The sequence below is a fragment of the Barbatula barbatula genome, assembly GCF_947034865.1.
Source record: "Barbatula barbatula genome assembly, chromosome: 5".
Lineage (NCBI taxonomy): Eukaryota > Metazoa > Chordata > Actinopteri > Cypriniformes > Nemacheilidae > Barbatula > Barbatula barbatula.
The window spans coordinates 14,557,074-14,578,776 of record NC_136769.1 but is presented as its reverse complement, the minus strand read 5'-3'; the positions used below and the strand labels follow the sequence as shown (position 1 = coordinate 14,578,776).

At 39.4% G+C, this 21,703-nt stretch overlaps 1 protein-coding gene across 1 annotated transcript; it reads left to right on the top strand.

Moving 5' to 3' along the window:
* Positions 1–266: 266 nt before the first annotated feature.
* On the top strand, positions 267–21,336 carry gna13b (guanine nucleotide binding protein (G protein), alpha 13b). Its single transcript, XM_079455844.1, has 4 exons — positions 267–597; positions 7,494–7,720; positions 13,825–13,875; positions 17,888–21,336. Exons 1-4 carry the CDS (start codon positions 315–317, stop codon positions 18,458–18,460), a joined length of 1,134 nt encoding a protein of 377 aa, XP_079311970.1. The 5' UTR covers positions 267–314; the 3' UTR covers positions 18,461–21,336.
* The last annotated feature ends 367 nt before the right edge of the window (positions 21,337–21,703 follow it).

Genomic DNA, 21,703 nt, shown 5'->3' with positions numbered 1-21,703 from the left:
TTATTAAGGCGAGTTGTAAAAGTGCGCTATTTTCAACAATTGTTTTAGCTGAAATGGCCCGGCAGATTTTTTTTAAACGATAAGTAGCACCAAATTTTACCATATATTATGTTGTTATGAGTTAAAAGCACGTGTAGACTCACACAAAAAAATCACACATTTTCATCCGCCCGACAAACTTGTGAACCCGCCCAAAATGATGGCGCGCAGAGCCCTGCGCGCGCCCCAGTGTTATGGTAACGGAGCCCCGCCCGCCACTTGCACTCAGGCGCGCGCAGTTTCACTCCCTACTGTATCGATGAAGTTGCCCAAAGATGGCGGATTTCCTGCCGTCCCGGTCCTTACTATCCGTTTGTTTTCCAGACTGTCTTCTCAACAGCAACGAGGCGGAACAACTAAGGAAATCTAAAGAAATAGACAGGGGTCTTTTGAAAGACAAAACTTATGTGAAACGGTTAGTCAAGATACTTTTGCTCGGCGCCGGGGAGAGCGGCAAGTCCACTTTCCTCAAGCAGATGCGCATCATACACGGGCAGGACTTCGATCAACGGGCCAAAGAAGAGTTCAGAGCGACCATTTACAGTAATATTATCAAAGGTAGGAGGTACACGCATCTCTGGCAGACTTCTGCAAAGGGTCGCGTCGGGTCCGAACTTAACTACGTTTTGGGGAACTTTTTAAAATAAAGGGGTCGGAAGACACGGGAGGCCAGTGAAATGAGGCTTAGCTAGCGTTAGCTGAAGTTGCGCTGTAACCTGCCCAGGAGAAACGCCCATGTTATTCTCAAGTTTTCATCGTCGTGTGTTTGAACAAAGACTTTGGTGGAGGATTGGGTTTCTGTGTTATATGTTCTCTTCACTTTTTAATCTGTGAATTAAATCTCACTTTTGATTTCGGTGGTCAGGAAATCCTAATGAATTTAACTTGAAATGAACGTTAGCGGCCGGGTCTTCTTTCATTTTCTAAAGTGCACTGCGTTCACGTATTTTAATGTGGCATTATTTGTTCTACTTTTGGAGCTCCCTTATGTTGATTTCTGAAATATTCGCCTTAGTTTGGTGGTTAAATCACATTAGCAGGGGCGTTGAAACAGTCACCGAAGATGCAAAATTTCCCTCTATGCACTTAACGTTATGTTTTCTCTGTCCGAGTTAATGCCATAGCCGAAACTGGATTATGTAAAAAGAAAAATCCGGCTTAAATTGTAAATCAGCTCTCCCTTGTTTGTTGGTATGCAGAGCCCGTCTCGTAAATAACAAAGAGACTGGTGTCTAGCGAGAGCACACCGATGACTCGACTCATTGTCGTGTTTATTCAAACCCTACATACCGTAATTTATTGCCGTGCGTTGTGGCCAAAACGTACGTTTAAGAAATAAACTTGTATATTCTATATAGCATATTTTAAGAGGACGTGTCCTAATGCACGTGTTTGGGGCAACGGGTGGTGTCCAGAGCTGAGCGTGGCACATGGGAGGACAGGTTGACAGTGCTACTAAACCACACACTAACACCTGTTATGAAAACAAACCAGGCTTTTCTGACCTTGTCTTGCTGTTTCAGACTGAAAACCGTTTTATTTCAAAGCTTGTACTTAAAAACAGGTTTACGTTGCAAAACGGATAGTGTGCTTGTTTCATGCATTTCAAGTATTTCAGGCATGTCTGTTATTTCCCTAAAAACGTTCAGGTCACAATTCTGACTGCTTCTCTGAGTTTTTCTTTTAAAAGGATGTGTGGCAAATCATTTGCACCCATGTTATGTCAAATGGGGCTTCCCTCATAGCCTGCCTCATAAGGGGCTTTCCAGTGCCTATTGCTATGTAAAGATTTCCTTTTGAGATTAATATTTCATACGAAGTCTTCACAGTGACAAACGAACAGTTCAGCAGTGATTTTGTAAGGACTGTCTACTCTGTAGCGGTCGCTAAAATCATATCCTTCCTCAGCTCAACTTAAACAGGAAACATTTAGTGAAATGGCTGCTTGGATCTAATCCTGATGCATTTCACAAAATGAACATCTTTCCTTAAATTGTTTAGAAAGAATGCACTTTAACAAGCGTAGTAGCAGTTTGATTCCTTTCTCATTTATCACTCAGGAACCAATTTGGGTGTATCTGAGACTGTGTTTGAAGCAGAACGGTAGCTCACTGTTTGGCAGATTTGTTTGTTGTATGACCATATTATTAACGGTACTAAACCCTGAGCGCTTTTAGCATTACGCCTGTGACTAGCTCTGGTTGGGTACTTGCCAGTCTTCCTCTTCTCTTGACAGTGATGCAGGGTATGTTTGTAAGGTACACTCTGTCCAGTCATAAGAGAAGTTCAGCCAAAAATCTAAATTCTGTCATCATTTACTTACTCTGTTTGACTTCCTGTCTTCCACAGAACACAAAAGAAGATATTTTGAAGAATGTTGTTAATCGCCATCCATTCACATGCATTGGTTTCGTGTCCATACAATATGAAGGAATGGGTGCCAACACTGTTCGGTTACCAGCTTCCTCCAAAATATATTTTGTATTCTGCAGAAGCAGAACCAAGAAAGTCATATAGGTTAGAAATTACAAAAGGGTGAGTAAATCACGTCAGAATGTTTTTTTGGATGAACTATCCATTTAAGGTCAGAGGGTAATGAGCCTTTCATCAGGTGTGGATTTCTTTTATACCGTAAAGAAATGTTTAATTCACATTGAATTGCTAACGCCAGCTGTGTACTATGTAGCGTTTGCTGTTGAACAGTATAGATTAAGACCTTGCCTTCTGTGGTAACACTCCCAAGATGTACCAGATTGTTTATCTTTTCTAACTCCGGCATGATCCTGTTTATAATCCTGCAGAGTTCAACTCGGCATGCATTTGTTGCATCCTGGTGTTGTTTATAGACATTGATTAATTTGATAAAATAACATGATTCGGTGTTTAATAAGGAAGGTCTTGTCGTTGCCAACCCATTTACACTGGGTAATATCTTGTAGTTAATGACTGCTGTGCTGGTAGGGATTAGAAGGTTTGGGTGAAAGTGCGTTCGTAGCCTACATGTTAAGGAAACCTGAGGTATGAAAACGTGAACACACCTCTACAGAACAAACGTGGGATGTTAAACTTTGAACTTAGGCTGTATCTCTCTCTCAATCTAAATCTTTTTTTGTTTTGTGGTCTGCATTTTATTGATGCATGCATAGTTTTGTTAATATCTAGACCTATATGTACGTTACAGGGCATTGTATGTAGTTGTATGCTGCTGGTGTCTGTATTTGTCTGCGTAATTAAATTGAGGAATGAAATTGTGAGGTTTAAGCAACATGCTCTGACCCTGCTGGGATAGGACAGATGATTTACTATATGTAGTCCATGTATATTTTGACCATAATGGCTATTTGCTTTCAGTAATGTTCATATATAGACTGTTGTTATTGATTCTGATGCAAGACTGAATGAATTGAATACAGACAGCTCTCTTTACATGCAGTCATGTGCTGCACTAATGGACTTCTGCTCGGATATTGCTAACCACTCAAAGAGCCCTTTTGTCAAACAATGGTGACCTTTCTTAACCTCATCCCAAAATGTGCGAAACAAATCTTTAAAGGCTTATTATGTATATCAAATGGCTTCTTGGTTCATTACCACATTGACAGCTAGTGTTGAAACGGATGTGCTCGTGCTCTTCGAAATGCATGTGACCCACGGATTAATGGTCGTTGCACACTCCGTCAGAAATTTTCGTATTCCTTATCCTAAAAAATGTTCACCCCCAGAAACCTTGCACACTGAGTCCGATGTGTATTAAGCAATCCAGTGCAAAACAATCATGAAACAATATAGATCTCTTTCATCCCTTGCTTCTCTCCGTTGACAGTATATCTTAACTTAAACTGTTGGGTAAGCTAGCTGTAAAGTAAAAGTAATCTTTTTAAGTCAAAGCGCAGATGATGTGATCCACGCACAATTTAGATGCGCCGCTCACTTATAATTCTGTAACGCTTTTGAGAAGACGAGAGAAAGTCAATCAAGATACTTACTCCATGATCGCCACCCCATAACACCCGTCACATTTTTTATCTGATCTCTAGAGATCTTTAATCCATTTGTCAACTGTTTACTCTGACTGCTCGTTTATTTCATATTCATTTGTTATACATATTGTTATTTTTTGAATAATGCATGCAGACTGTGTGACATAAATAATAACCTTTTTAGAAACAAGATTCTCTGTTAAATTAATCAGTTGATATCTTCAGAGTATCTTCTTTTTTTACAATTCTCTAAAGATGTGTTGTAAATTATTATAATAGTAAAACTATGAATGCATTTACATTAGCTGATATGAAAAATGATCCGGTCCGTGGCACAACATTCATGATATGATCCGAACCGTGTTTATTTTAAATCTGTTGTACCACTATTGACAGCATAACTGAATATGAAGAAATGGTTTAGAAAGAGCAGTTAGTGTAAATCTCTAGGATTAATAATTGTTTGTTTTAATGCATTATGGAAGATAACAGTTCTTACATTTCTGTGAAATAACAGCATGCATTATAACAACAATGCCTAGTTACCAAGAACTTACTTTACCAAACCTGCCCACAGACAATATAAGCTTTCAGACATTGTCTGTGTCTGTCCTTGTGAGGAAAATAGCTGGTAGTGGAAACAGGTCTAGCAGGTTATCAGTACTATAGCTGCTAAGGACGCCAGTTTTCGAAAGAAAAGAGAAAGCAAGGTGTGAAAACCAGCCTACAATGAGACTCACACACCGATAATCTTACAGGGTTTTTCCTTCATAAATTTAAATTTTTGCCGGCTGTCAAAACGAATTTTTGCTTTGCCAAAGATTTATTTTAAGATTGAATGGGATTTTTGAGAAATATAGATTACTGCTGTGCTTGTGAAGAATGTGTTCGACTTAATTCTGTGTTGCATAGCTGCAGACTGAACGGCATAAGATGGTATAGCTGTATAAGGAGATGGCATGTAAATAGGGAGGCACCGATATGTACATTTTGTCTGATAACGATAACCGATTATTCTTTAACATTGTAAGCCGAAAACCGATATATTTGGCGATATACAGTACCTAGATATTTATATAACATTTCCTAAGACTGAAACAAAAGGCAAAACGTGCTTTTATATAAAAACAAGGTAACCGTTAGTGCTCTTTTTGTTTTCCCTGAAAATCATGTACCAAGCCTACTTTACACTAGGTAAAGATTATTTAACCTTCAAACTTTTCTGGTATATTTTTTATTCAACAAACAATTTATAAATGTGTTTTTTTTCATCAGGTGTGTTTTTTAAGTGCAACATATTAAATAAAACATTTATAGAAAGATGCTTTAGAAAAAACATTAATGGTGGCATCATAAGCCAAAACAGGATCTTTTTCTTAAAAATAGGTCAGGGCAAGTTATTATCAGTTAAAACAGTTCATTCATTTTAGTCTAGGACTAGTCTTAAAGGTCCAGTATGTAATTTTCCAGATGATCTATTGATAGATATGCAATATAATATACATACTCGGATACAATGTGTAGTATAATGCAATGTAAGTCGCTTTGGATAAAAGCGTCTGCCAAATGCATAAATGTAAATAGCTATGCCTTCCGAGATGTATAATAAGCGTGCACTATGAAGCGTTATGTTTTTATTACCTTAGAATGAGTTATTCTATCTACACACACCACGGGTCCCCTTACATGTAATTCTCCATGTTTTGTCAGCCGTCGTAGTGTTTCAGAAGAGCCTAAAGCATCTTATTGACCATTTGGACCCGGAAACATTATATGACCTTCCATATATGGTGGTGCATGACGTCACTCTTAACAAGCGGACAGTACATTCTGTAGAATTTTAGGCAAAGTTTACTACTGTAAATGATAATCCTATTTTTTATGTGGGTTAAATTATAGAGGATGATGGACATCATTCTTTTTTATTTAAAATGAGTTTATGCCTTAAACCATGTAAAGCAAAACTTACCTTTGTTTTGAGTTTGCTTTAAAATGTTTCGCTCCTGAAAAGTACCGTTTTGATGCCATAGTTCGCCTAAGCCAACCACCGCAACCTCACTAAAATAAGTGATGTGCATTTTTTGATGTAACGTGAACATGACGTTGTTATGAGATACTACATTACCCACAATCCTGAATACTCAAAGCGTGCGCAATAAGACGTATTTGACATTACCTAACGCACTCAAATCGCGTTATAAAAATGATGTAGGTAGCCCACTCTGCTCTTAGTTCCGCCTGAATGCATCTGCACTGTTGGTGAAATGGCATAACAATTTTTTGAATTTGAGGCCCCTGTGCGGTCGTTGGGCAATCGCCTGTATTGCCTGTTGGACGGACCGGCAATTCCATCAAATCAGTTACTCAAAACACCTCAGAACTTTGAAAAGGTTATAAAATAATAAAATGACAAATCAAATGTCTTTTTTGCCTTTAAATTGGATATATAGTCAGTATTGGATTCGCAGCTCAAGAGTAGGGTAAGAGAGTCTGGATAACGGAGTTCGTCAGCCACCACCAAAGACCAATTTTGACCCAGGAAAAACCCTGTCTTGAGTATGATATAGAGCAGCACTATTGATACTGAACCCTCACCCAGGTGTGATGAAGATCCTGAAATGAAAAACTGCCACTTTCTCTTGTGTGTTTGTGGGCATTACTGGAATCTTGTACCTCAGTAAAATGTTAATCTTTATATATTTCTGTTATACCATCACTGTATTGTATCGTAGAGGGGCAGCTATGGTCTTTGTGGTATGGTCTTTGTGGTATGGTCTAAAACTATTCTTATTGGGGGGAGTTGGTGGGGTGTCCGTCATGGAGACAATGATCACAATTTAATATTTTAGCAATACTTTGGATTACATTAGCACTTTCTGATAAACCAAAATGTTATTTAACAATATATTGGCTAAAACGAATGGGCAGCAAATCCTTCGCTATCATTTCGTTGATTAGTTGTCATCTTTTCACCTCTGGCTGCGCTGCATTTCTGTGTGACGGTAAAAGATGCGATGCTCGTCTGAGTTGCATCTTTGGTGGTATCGGAAGACATTTTATGTACAAATACTAGATGTTAACGCGAACTTACTTGCAGTAGATTTGTGTGACAGCTTGGCGCTGCATATTTTGCACTGAACTGTTTTTTCATAAAAAAAAAAATTGAAGTAAAGCCAGACATCACTACGTGACTTTGAAGCCATTCTCTGTGTTTTTCGGTTTGGACTTTGGATCGCGCTCAAGCAACGCTAACCAATCAGTGCTCAAGGTGCCGCCCAAAAGGCTGCTATAACCAATCAGAAGAATTTTTTAAAACTCAGATCATCGTTTTTATGATCGATCGTCGCTGTTGCGTTCGAGTACAAGAGTGATCGAGTACTGTGCCCATCCCTAGTCTTTAAATCTCTTATCTTTAGGCATTTAATGTATTTCATAATGTTTACATGATGTACTCTTTTATGCCTTCCATCACAGGTATTCGAGTGCTTGTGGATGCGAGAGAGAAACTGCATATCCCATGGGGAGATTCTTCAAACCAGGCACATGGAGGCACCATGATGGCTTTTGACACACGTTCGGCTATGGTTTCACAAGGGATGGTGGAGACAAAAGTGTTTCTAAAGTACCTGCCTTCAATACGTTCCCTCTGGGCTGACAGTGGCATACAACATGCATATGATCGGCGCAGGGAATTTCAGTTGGTGAGTTTTTCACTGCCCACTAGTAATCGAGTAATTATTTTAAAGAAATGTATTCACAATAGATGCTCTCTAATTTGTAAATCGCTTTAGATAAAGCGTATAAAGGCCTGAGACACTTGCTAAGAAATAAAAAAATGGGCAAGTATTCTTTACTTACAGCTTTGTCAGTTGCGAATTGTAGTTCAGGTGACGGCTACAGCAATAGAGTTTCTTTTATTCCTTTGGCATGTGTAAAGGCGGATTTTTACTTCAGTGTTAGACCAACCTGTGGCGAGCCGTGAGGGAAAGGTGCAAGGCCGTGCACGTGAGTAATAGCGAGCGTCAGCTGTGCGTGCACCTTTCCCTCACAGCTCTCATCCCGCCCTGCTCACCACACTACGCTACGCAACGTGTTGTTGTCCGTGTTGACATGCAATGTCCAGCTTTCCTGTAGCTCAGTGGTAAGAGTATGGTGTTAACAACGCCAAGGTCGTGGGTTAGATCCAAGGGGATTGCACATACTTAGAAACAAATGTATAGGATAATGCAATGTTAGTTGCTTTGGATAATACCGTCTTCCAAATGCATGTATGTTAATGTCAATGACCAGTAGACATCAGTGTCCATTAGCGTGTTGCTTGTATAACAAAGACAAAAGCCAAAGAAGAAGCAGCTTGTTGTGTACGTTGATGGAAAAGCATTAGAAGTGATAGCGGCAAGTAAGCAGTCACTTTTTGAGGGAGGGCCGAAGCAGACCAATCACAGTGCTTGCGGTCTGCGTCCTCGCATTTCTGGAGAGGTGGGCAGCAGGCTCTGCGTTGGCTACGGCGTAGGTTCGAAACAGAACCATGAATCAAGCTTAAGTTCACAGTGGGTAAAAGCTATTTTACAGACTCTAGGCTTTAACTGAAAGTTTTGCAGATGACTTGCCAAGATGGTGTCTGTATATTTAAAGAGGATGTGTAAACCACATCACTGCTATGCTCAGGCCATCGCTGTTGTGCGCTTAGTTTTTCAACAGTGGTCTTTTTCTAGGTCAGTTCAGTTGGGTTTATAAAGACTTCGACTGGAGGAAAGGAAATCTTAGCTTTTGGTAATTAAGTCTTAATAATATTTGTGGTCATCTTTGTTTTTTTCGTAATTAATCTTACATCATTTCTTTTTTGAGCCTTACGCTAGCGAAAGTACCGTCTTAACTACTCCAGGCTTCTCTAAACGGTCTCAGTTCCTACTGCTTTACTTCTTCATTTTAAAAACACGAATTTCACCCAAAAAACTTGACCCCCATTAGCCAATGTCATTATTATGATTGTAGATATCAAATAATATAAAAGGTTTCTTGGTCATTTGTTTTGCTAGATTTAGTCAAGTAAGTGACATTGTAGCGATTTCTAGAATTTTCCTATGAAATGGCAATTCTTCAAGTAGCTTAAGTAACAATGTGTGCATGAGTAACGATTTCATTATTTTCATATTTCCCATCACTAATGCATAAGGGAGTGGTGGTCTTCTCCTTTCCATAGCAGGGCTCTGGTGCTACCAAGTCATACAGTTGGTGGCACCTGCCCTTAAAGAGTCGGGGGGAGGCAAGAAAAAAGAAACCTACCCCAAACTACCGTTTTTCGGCCCATTCCTTCTTGATTGATGAACATTACGATCATAGATCTTTATTATGCATTTAAGTTCGAGTATGAAAGCATATGTTTGCCATTAATCCATAACGATTTACAGATAAAAAATATTTAACGTTGTGTCTTAAAAATGTAAATGCCTTTTAGTATTGTTGAACTTAATACAATAGTGCTTGAAGTTTAAAAGCCCTGTTGCATTACCTTCACACTGCATAGAATACAGGCAACATATTTAGTTATTGTTTGTGTTTTGTACATTAGCCGTGGAAATGTGTGAATTCTGCATGCGACACATTTTTGTATTACTTGCTGGAGTGAGCGCTTCACTCGTCTGATCTGTCGGTCCTTTTGCTTCATCAATATAGCATTGAAAGCGACTCTTACACATACGCACTGTGTCTTTTTGGGGAGCGGGGGCACTGATAGATAAGTGAATTGCTGAAAGAGTGACTGAATGAGCTGCTTGCATAATAGAACGCTTATGCGCATTACATTTATAATGCACAAAAATTATATGTTGATTAGATTGGCATTAAGAAAAACTGGTCGCACCGGCAGGAAAAATGGTCGCAGTCTAGAACCCTGCCCCTGCACACATAGTGGTCCTCACAGCATGGGCATGTTGCGACTTACTGAGAACAGCAGATGTATGATAGCTAGGACAAGAAGCAACATGACACTGAGCAGATTTACTGTGGCCCAGATCTATGGAGCTGATAACAGGGTTGCTCTACTCTTCACCAACACAATCTCTGTTCACTTACACCCTTGCGTTGCTTTGGCAAGTGTGACGCTTATGCTAAAGAAAATTTGACCGTAACTTTTGAGGACTGATCTTTATGCAGCTCTCCTACAATGCAAACAGGCTCTGAGTAAAGGGAACAAACAAAACACTTTGTGCCCTGTAATCCACAAACCAAGTGTGTCGAGTACAAAACATTAACAGGCTTCCTGCTTTCACAAACCTGCCCCTTTAGCCTCTGGGGGTTATGGTATGTACCTGATGTGCAACAAAACTTGTTTTAGATTCCAGCAGTCAAGATCCCTGTTCCTCCGGCCACCCACTTTAGTCCTTTGTCCCCACACCTCTTATTTCTAGGCCTTGCATAATCTTAATCCATCGCTTTAGCCTGTCTTTGTGGTGTTCTCACCACTCCCAGTATTTTATAATATTGGCCTGTAATTTTGTCATATTTACTTGTTTTTTGCACTTAAAAGAGAGCAAGCAGTTTATAACTGTTGAATTGAGTTTAATGATCCCAGGATTTCCTTGCAGTCTACGAGTGTCTGCCCTCCATCAGCGAATTTCATTTCAGTCCCACTTACTCAAGCCTTAATCTGATTTAGCAAATGCTTGTGGAATGGAGGGTTTTTTGAAATGCTGACTTGCATTACAAGTTCAGACAATAAAACGAAACCGTGCTGTTCTCGGCTGCTTTTCACATAGGATCCATGATGTCTGCAGATTGAAGGCACCGGAAAAGATGTTTTGATTGGATACATCCACCCAAGTGCACTCTCTTCTCTTTTCCAAACAATGCTCGCTGTGCTCGATCCACCCTGTACTGGTACATCTGAGCTCTTGAAGGTTATGAAAGTGTGAACAAGTATTGCTTTACGAGTATTTTAGAGCATTCTTCCCTTAAGTTTTTGTTGAATGGCAGGAGGTTTTTTTGGACACCGACAGGTTGAGATTGACTTGTTTGCCAGTCTTCTATTTACTTGTATCCCAGCCTGAGATTAGCAGGATCCGGGGGAAGGATTGAATGATCCGTGAAGGAATGTTAAGCTGTGATTTAAACGATGGCCCTCGTGCACAGCAGCAGATCTAATGCCCATGAAAGAAGTGGATAGTTCACGTACCCCTCTTACGCAATATTATTATTAGGGATGAGCGAGTACAGCATTATCTGTATCTGTATCTGTATCTGTTAACCATATGAATTATCTGTATCCGTATCTGTACTCGGACTGGGCGGGGCCTAACCTGGAAGTGGGCGGGGTTTAACCCGGAAGTGGTCAGGTTGTCTTGAAAGGGGCGGGGCTTTAACCAGTATGTTATTTTTAATCATGCAATTGCTAGCAGACGTTAATAAAAATTAGATGACCAGCGGAGGGAGGGAGAGAGAGAGTGTGTGTAGCTAATTAATTTGAAATATTATAGTTTTATACGTGAAGTCAAAAAACTGGTTAGTCAGCAGACGGTTAAAAAAAGAAAAAAAAATCTCAGACAGGCAGAGACGCAACGCTAGTCGCGTTCTACCAAGCACCACGTCTGAACAAACCCCACGTTTACCAGAACTCTACTGGTTAATAAGTACTGCAGAAAAAACGAAATAAAAAACAAACCTGAAGCTGAAGAAACCCTAAACGTTAACGGAAAAGACCCGCGAACCTGAGTGACTGAGGGAGAGACAGAGAGAGAAAGAGAGAGAAAGAGAGCTGTTCTGTGTGTGAGTGAGTGAGCAAATCTGTATGTGTAAGGGAGGGGCGCTGTGACTAGCCTATCACAGAACGCAGACACAGTCAGCTACCCAATGAGGATTTTTATTCCATCCGAGCACAGATATTGACTCGTATTACTCGTATAATACTTGTACTCGGCAAATATGCTTTATCCGTACCGGATACTCGTTTCAGCCGAGTATCCGGCTCAACTCTAATTATTATGTCTTCCAACATTGTTACTCCGACATTGAGGTTACTTGGTTTTAAAAAGATGGTTTCAGTGGCAAAAACAAACATTGTCGCCCAAACTTGACTTCCGGTAGATCTCTGCAAAGAATCAATAACTGTTGAGTAGTTTTATTGCAATTTGATATACAATAAACTCTTAATATGAATTTATGAATTTTATGTTGCTGATGATCTAAGAATTTCTTTCAAATTTCACCAAATATTTCAGTTAATCATTTTTGTGACTCAAATTTATTTGTTTATTAGTGAGCAACATTTATAATTTTCATTAAGTTTTTCAAATAATATTTAGGTCGATGTTTTGTTTATATTTCAATTAACAAAAAATGTGTAATAGTTATAGTATACTACAAAACATTGCTTGAAAGACTGCTGTATTGTAATGTTAATAAGGTAATTTCAGATTGCTTATAAAATTAGGCAAGTATGAAAAAAGAGAATTAAATGGAATGTGTGTATTTATTTAGGACATTATTTATGGAGCCTTACATAATTGTTTGCCCTCTTGATATATATGAATAAATAAAGTATTATTGCTTCATTGCTCAAGTGCTGCTAAGTTAACAGGACTTCCTTTTAAGCGTTACTCCGAAACTGATATCCTGGCCTGTACTGAGCATGTTGTTCCTATGTGCCCACACCCTCCATTGAAGATGAACACATAAGGGCTGTGGCTTCATGCCCAGCTGGGGGAGGGCTACCAGGGGGTTTCTTTTGACATAATACCCTCCGTACTGAAAGCCACCTCAAAAGACCTGTGTGTATCCCTCCTAAACCTCAGCTACCCCAAATGTTTTCATGTGTCAAGAGGGGTTTTTGATGTAGGAAATAAGGAAGGTTCAGACAGTTTGTAGTTTTTTTTCTTGTCAGTCATATCTGATTGGTCTTTCTTTACATACTGAATGTGATGTGGATCACAAAGAGAAGGAAACAGAACAGAACAACTTCCTGTTTGTAAGCATGCCAAACTATTGTAGTGACACCGGTCCGAAAGGCTGAGTGGTCCGCTGTACATCTAAACATCACGGAACATTAGCTTGAGGATATTTGTTGTTGCCGTTTCATGGGCAGCTTGTTCCTATTACTCAAGATTTTCATTTTCTGAACCAGACTCCACACCTAGGTGTTCTCCTTCCTTCGAACCCTGTTTGTGTGTCACCCATGCTGTTTTCTAGCGTCCTGTGTTATTGTGCTAGTGGCGGCGTGCCATGGTGAAGCCAGCTGTCACGAATATGGGCTGAAGAAGGAGGTCATCGTATGAACTCTGCTTCCCCATAAAAGCTTGGCAAATGTTCAGTCAGTGATGTGAAATAGAGATTGCAAATGAGCAGAATCATCTTAAAATATGTTAGTTATAGTTTTTTACATCGTCTTGTTTTTTATGTACAGTGTGTCTTTGATTGCCGGCATCCTGTGCCGTCATGACGGTTTTCATGAGCTTCACATCCGTCTGTTCTTTGTTGAGTGAGGCCCTTGTTTTTTGTGTGCACTCTTATTTAGCTTACTAGCAGATGACCGGGCTGTTTGGGAAAATTTTACTTTAAAAGCCTTTCTGTCATTAGCATCAAACCAAAATATGCAAATATTTTTGTGTACAAATTAGGAATACTGAATAAAAGGTTTCGTAGTTTTCATTTTGTACAACCAGAAAACACAGAACAGATCAAAGTCTGATAGACTTCTGAAGTGATGATAATTTTTCATGCGTCGTTGAGAATCGTGTGCCTCATTATTTTCATTGTCAAATTTATTTGCTTTGATAACATGACTGATTCTCGCTCTTTGACATCTTCACAGGGTGAATCGGTGAAGTATTTCCTGGATAACTTGGACAGACTGGGATCACCGGTAAGCATATCAGACTCCGTGTATGTGCTGTGTTTGACACGGCACATGTTCTTCACAGAGCTATAATTATTTTCTGAAATGATCAGTTTTATTTTTGTCACTTTCGTAAGCAATGCAAAATGTCTTTTCAATTTGAATGCACTGACAGGTTGTGTCGAGCTTGCAGAATTCTACAGAAAGGTTTTAAATAATGGTTAAATGTGCTAGTGAAGCTGGGATTACAATTTGTATTGTTAAAAAAGGGATTTGCACTTTACAATAAGAATGTATTTATTATCTTTAGTAAATGCATTGCATGAACATAATCTAACAAGTACAAAATAAATTGATTTCTATTCAAAATAAACCAGTTTTCACATATCAGTTAACCAGCTACGGAGAAAACCACGTTTACATGGAAATTTGAGACTCCATCACCATTGATAGTCCGTCTAGTTATTTAAAATGCTGTGGGAAAGAAAAGCATTTCATGCGTTTACAGGATCCTACTCCGATTACTACGCACTCAATGAACAGTATAGTTTGTCAGCATTTACTAATCTTTCTAACTTAATGGCAATATCTTTTTTCATGTTAGTTCTTTGTGCATTAACTGATGTCAATTTTTTTAGTTAATGCTAGAATTAACATGAACTAAGTGTAATAGATACTGTAGAAGTATTGTACATTGTTATTTATTGCATTAACTAATGTTAACAAATACAACTTTATTGTAAAGTGCTAACAATTGATCTCTTTACAGCAGGATTGATTTATTAAAGTAGAACATAAAGAGAGTGTTAGAAGATGATGTATTCTCACAAAATCAAGTGGCAGGACCTGGCTCCATTAACTCACCCGCTAGCACAGACAAGAGAAGTGAAACTAGTTCTGCTTGCATCAAAGGTCACGTGTTTTACCCTCAATAGGGGCTGTCAACTATTTTCCATAATATTTCCTATAGCAACTTTTTCTCAAACATTTTAACCCACGAAATCACCTTCACCAGTTTCTGTGCAAACGTTTACAGGGGTAGTTCAACGAATCCTTCTGATGGAAATGTTGCTTGTTCTGGGTGACATGACTGTGTGAAAACGGATGCACATGGAATAGTTCCTCATGGGCACATGACAGGTTTTCTTGCTCATACAGATGATCGGTGCGCTCATGATAATGATAAATGTTCAGACGTAGGTCGATGGCGGCCCACATTAGCTATCAGTTATGAAAGGAGTAGTTCACCCCAAAATTAAAAGAAAATTACCCTCATATGACTTGCTTTCTTCAGGCGAACACAAACAAACGCATTTGTGTTAAAACGTCGTTATTTTACCTTGGACAGGACTAAACATATTTTCGCTCTAAAAAGCATATCCATACATCATGAAAGTTATCCAAACAACTCCAGTGGTTTAATAGATGTCTTGTAAAGTGAAATGATAGGTGTGTGTAAGAACAGTTTTAATATTTTGAGCTTAGGAAAACCTAAACCAAAACCAACATGGGCACTAATATCAAATAGCTTCAAATTTCATTGGTTCCTTTGTGTCTTGAGACGAAATATCAGAGGTGTGTGTGGCATTTTTAGAGAATCTTTGGGAGAAAATGTTTCGATATTCTACACCAGTTTTGATGCCACAACAAAAACAACAGTGCTGTGTGTGTTATATACTAGTCATCACGACCTGCAACTGAATGCGAAAACAATCAGAAACCACCATCAACAACAACCACCTTTGTGTAAAAGCTACACTTTCATGCAGGTGTATTTAGTACATTTAATTGAGCTATGAAGTATATCCCTTTATTTACGCTCCAGATTATGTGATATAATCAAAGGTAAATCTTCATTTTAACTATCTGTGAAAGCAGCTGGACATTTTGTAATATTGTGTCTTTTTTGCACATCTGCAAAATATAATTTGTCCAAAATCCTGAATAGAAAAATTGTTGGTTACTTATAGCTTAGTTTTATAGTTTTTGTTCTAATCGCCAGAAACACACAGTTTGGGGTCTTGTTAGGACGGAATGTAAAACATGCATCTGTGCAACTGTCATTGTATGAGTGCATAAGGGGCCAGTGCGGTTCGCTTTGTCACGTGACCTGCCTGCCTGCTGCTCATGTTCTCTCTCTGTACTGAACGGATGTTTGCGGTTTTGTGCTCTTTCTAAATGCTGCTGACTGCAGTCAAAGTGACGCCGATTAGTATCAAAAAAATTTTCTCAAGTGTTCAGACACTTGTGCTGTCCGACAGAATACCAGATCATTTGGCAATTGACGTTGATTCAGAATTTATGACTAATTCCTTTCTTATGTCATGCTAAGTCTTACTTTGTCTGTAATGTCCGTCTTTCATCTTAATTTTTTATTCTTTTCTCTTTAAATGAATGATGGCATATGAAGAACAGCAACCGAGAGGATAATCCATTTAGTTCCCATGCTCATCACACTTTCTGTATTACTTTTCTTGACGTCACTCTCCCGTTTGGCCTTAGCCTGTCATTCTGCGAAAGAGGAAGTAGGCTTGAACCAGGGACACGCCTCAGACAGGCCTTGCGTTTTTAGCTTGTCCGTTTTATTTGTCAAACGGCTACTCTTTCCATTGAGCCACAGCAGCGTGGACCCACTTGTGAAATCACACCACCATCAAACAGGAAATTCTGCACGCACATCAAAGTGTGCTCAGAGGGAAAGACCTCTTGACTCCGTTGGAAAGTACGAGTTTCAGTTTGCATTCATGTCTGTCCTGCTTAGAGGTTTCACATGCCTTTTTTTGTGTTGTAAACATTGAGGAGGTCATTTAATAACAAAATGCAGACTCTTCCGTATTTATTTGATATCTAAAAAGGCTAGTTTTTTTAAATCTTGTATTGTGTCATCCAGTCTCATTTAGAAACGAATGAGATCAGGTGATCAGGTTCAGACCTTCTGTCTGTCAGGTTATGTCATTGTCTGCAAACACTGACTGCTGCCTTCTTGCACTCAGCCCACATCAGATGGCTCTCCCATTAAAGGCAGTTGCCTTTGATGTCATCCCGTCTGGAATTTCAGAAATGTATCCCGGGCCCTGTGTGCTAGCACTAAGTGTTGAACCATGCTATTTCTCTAATCAACTTACATTTACTTTAGTGGACTTAGAGTAAGTTTCACATAATACATTTTGTGTGCATTTCCTTCCACACTGTATTGGCCTGAGCTTGGATTGTGCTTCACCTTTTTGCCCCTACCCCATCTCTGGTATGCATGAAATGTGAAGAATGTACCATGCGCTGTGCATCATAGTGGTTTGCTTCCCCCACACACACACACAAATTTGGTCAAAATACGTCGACAAGAATATGGTGTAAAATGTTTAAAAAAATCTGCGTTGTTTTGCCCATGGTTAACCCAACCTAATTTAAACCAATTGTTGAGTTTGTCTATATTTGACTCCACAAGAGGTTGGAACAACATGTTTTATTAGTCCATTATTTCTGGTATTTTAATAGTAATGACCTTGAATTCTTGTTCTCTCAGTTGTGATATGTTTTTTTATGAAAGAATATGAGTGAATTACGGCATGTTTCGAAATTCCACGTACATTCCATGTACATTTCTCTAGCCATTGGCTAATGGCTAAGGCCTTTGGCGAAGACATTTTAATTTCCTAGTATAAAACAAATACCAGGGCTGACATAAACATCTAAACTAGAAAATGTTGTTATTGTGACAGTAGCTTTGCAAAATACTGTGTGTTCTGTAGTAATTTGTGTAATTTATCAGGTGTGTGAAATGCAAACTTCTGTGGCTTTATAAAATTTGTATATCAGGTCAATCACCCGTTTGCTAATCTTATTTCACCTTGAACTGATATTTGCCTGTCTGTCATTGCCGTTAAGTAACCACAGCTCTTTTACTGTAAATTTGGAAAACATTATAACTAAACTTCTTTGGATGTTTATCACCCTGTGTTAGACATTACTATCACAAGATAAAATTCTTCTTCTTCATATCAGATTCATTGCCTCATCTCTTTGTTTTCTCTCCTCCCAGGACTATCTTCCCTTACAGCAGGACATTCTGTTGGCACGTAAGCCCACCAAAGGCATACACGAGTACGATTTCGAGATCAAGAACGTACCCTTCAAAATGGTGGATGTGGGTGGTCAGCGGTCGGAGCGCCGTCGGTGGTTCGAGTGCTTCGATAGCGTCACCTCGATCCTCTTTCTGGTTTCGTCCAGCGAGTTCGACCAGGTGCTGATGGAGGACCGTCTGACCAACCGTCTCATGGAGTCGCTCAATATCTTCGAGACCATAGTCAACAACCGCGTCTTCAGCAACGTCTCCATCATTCTTTTCCTCAACAAGACGGACCTGCTGGAGGAAAAGGTCAAAGTGGTGGCCATCAAGGACTACTTCCCCGAGTACACAGGGGAGCCGCACAGCCTAGCAGACGTGCAGAAGTTCCTGGTGGAGTGTTTCCGAAACAAGCGTAGAGACCAGCAGCAGAAGCCTCTGTACCACCACTTCACCACCGCCATTAACACAGAGAACATTCGACTGGTCTTCCGCGACGTCAAGGACACCATCTTGCATGACAACCTCAAACAGCTCATGCTGCAGTGATGCTGCTTCAACACATCCTTCACACGTCTCCCAAATCACCCTCTTCAGCTCAGATGTTTGTACTCCATACAGCAATGTTTCTGAATAGCTCTGACATGCTTTTACGCGAGGATGCAGGACCTAGCCTAGCGATCTGTCAGGAGCACAGAAAAGCAGGTTTCTCTCAGAACAGCGGCCAAGGGTAGTTATTGTCTTAAACAGAGTAAGGTTAGGAAAGAGAGTGTGTCTGTCCACTCACTCACTTGTTGTTGTCCTCCTTATTCAGCCTGCCAGGAGATGCTGTATGTATCATTAAACATTACCCTCCGTCAGTGAAGCCTTTCACTGCAGGTGCCAAAAGCAGTTCCCCTGTGTTACTAACAACAGCGGAGGGAGGCAAGTTTTGGTGGAGCGCCAATGCAGGAGGATATCTTAGCACTGTCCTGAATCTGTTATCTTTTGAGCCTTTTATTACTGACCAAATAGTGAAATGAGATGAGCAAACGCTTGTGGTGTTTTAACCTTTTAACAGGAGCTATGTTCTTAGCCTCTCCATCAGAAACCTGCCCGGCCTTCATTTTTTTCCCTCGTGTTTTTTTTACTTGTAGTTGTCTATATAGAACTCTGTTGTTTTTAATATAGATATATGAATATATTTACCAATAAGAATCTAAGTTATATTTCAAAAGGTTTACACTTTTTTCACCTTTCCTCTCTGCTGATGGATAACGCTTACGATCTGAGATTTTTGTTTTTGACGTTTTATACCACTTGATGATAAACTGAATTTTTTCTGCAGTTAGCCAACGCTAGGCGAGTGGATAAATACAGTATATATGGCATAAACTCAGGGCTGAATGTAGACCACTTTAATGTATTGATGAAACTAACTCTGCTCGCCTGAAGCCTTCAGGAACATCTGCTTCTTGTAACGCTCCATCAGTGGTTGGCAATCGTATTTTCTTTTCATATCATCCTTTCCCCTAGCTCGAGTCTTTACAGTTGTATTCGGTTGTCCATCAGGGAATGAAAAACGGTGTCTTAATTTATTTTAGTTTTTGTTGACAAGCAAACTATTACTGCCTTTTTTGGTCAGACCCCAACCATTTTTTAAGAGTTTAGGACAACATTGCTAACAAATGCTTCTGTATTGACACGTTTCGCAAGTGCCACACGTTTAAGGTACCAATAATTTAGATCGCCTTTCTGCATGTATATGCATACAAAAGGGATAGATCTCACTTGTGAACATTTTCCATGTCTTTAATTGTGTATAGCTACTTGTATAGTGCCCACTTTGAATACTACTGTTGTAGTAAGTATTTTATGTAAATAGTCTGTATCTCACGCACCTCACTCTTTTCTAACGGATATGTAATCAACACTGAATATGTATAGCTTTTTTTGCCACTGTGTACTTACACAACCAACTGCCTGTTTCTTTTATAGAAGCTGACTGCCTCCCAGTAATGTGCTCCTTTCTGTCCGTTCTGAATTTTGTCTTTTCTTCTCATGTCTGTTTTTGGGCTACTTTGGTTGTGAATGGTGCCTGTACATGTGTCTATGCATTTAGATGCTGCTGTTTTTAATGGTTGCAGCACTGGCTGATAAACGGCCGGCCTTAGAGGATTCATTGTCTGGTTCAGATTCTGCCTCATGCCTCTGGCTGAAGGCCCAGGGGGCTTGTGAATGCAAGTATTACATCTTCACACTCCGCTGACAGTATCCTGTGTCTTCTAGTGCCAGTTAGTGCCCAACCAATGCCTGATCAGGCTTTGCATGATTTCATTCATGCGCACAGATATGTACAGGGACTGTGGTTTGGTATTAAGTCTTAAAATTGGCGTGACCCAGTGCAAACCTAAATGGCTCAAAGCACACGATATTCTGAATCATTTACCTTCGAGTATGCGAGTACATTTCAGCGTTTTTACGTAGTATTTGATGTGATCTGTATTGTCATAGGTGCTAGCTATCAAACTTTTGTCGGTTGATGACTTTGTATTACCTGACATTCAGATATAGATCTGAACTGGGCAACCTACAATAAGCAACCGTTACATACCTTGAATAAAGAGGAAATGGTCAAGAACGCTTGTGATTCACAGCAAGTTATCCTTGTCTGTTGGTAACCACTGTCTATGTGTAGGTACACGCTTAGTTGAGCTGTGCTGGCCCTGAGGGCAAACCCAAGTCATTGTGAAAATTGTCACTGTCTGGTTTAGTTGTGAAAGGTCTGCTGGTATGACAGGTGGAGGACAAAAGCTGCCACTGTCGTTGAAATGGCGACACCAACCAACATGCAGATCACCTCAATGCCTCTATTGGAGTGCATTAAGGCACCTGTAGTGCATTTTTTCTTCGTTGACATCTTACGGTTAATGTGTTATTCCCTCAGTTGACCTGTTTAAAAGGATGATGCTGCACACATACAGATACACTACTTAAGATGTGTTCCTTCTCTGTGTTTGAGATTTAAACTGGGCTTTATTCTCAAAGTCCTTCATATTTGACTTCCAAAGTGTCGCAGTGAATACGAGTTACGATTCTCCACTTTCTTAAAAAATGGTTGAACACACTGTAACACTCTGAAACGTGATTGTCATCAGAGATAGCATTTTAGTGTTTTTCATTTGTGCCCAGATAATCAATGTTGAAGATTAGAATAATGCCTGCCACAAAATCTAATTCTTTGTGCCTCCTGTTTGATGCTTCAGATCTTTCCAGGCCTTTTTTGTACTTAGGCTTTTTAAAATTGATTTATGTGGAGTCCTCAACTTAATTGATAATGATTCCGAGTGAAAGACTTGTGCACTCAGTATAGAATATAGCTTTCATTGTACAGTCTAACCTATGCATCCTCACTCTTCATCATTGACTCAATAAAATAATTTTTCAAAAAAATGAAGTCTTTTGTTTCATTGTGAACTTAATTTCAGTGAAAGCTTGTTTGGATTGTGTTATTTCGTAAATACACAGTTCGTAAAGTGCATTTATTACTTAAATCAGCGGCTCTGTTCATGTGCAGTTTCACTTCATTACCACAAGGGTGCAGTGTTGCGCCACATTTAAACGAGGAAAAACTCAGTGAAGGTTAGTTAACAGATCAACGATGTTCTGCATCTTATTTTTTATTTATGGTTTTACCACAGGGCATTTGTAGTCAAACCAAAGTAACCACAAATTTTACCATAGTCTCGTGACAGTAACCATAGTGAACTGTATTAATACAAATTGTAAATTATCAAAAAATACTGTTACTAG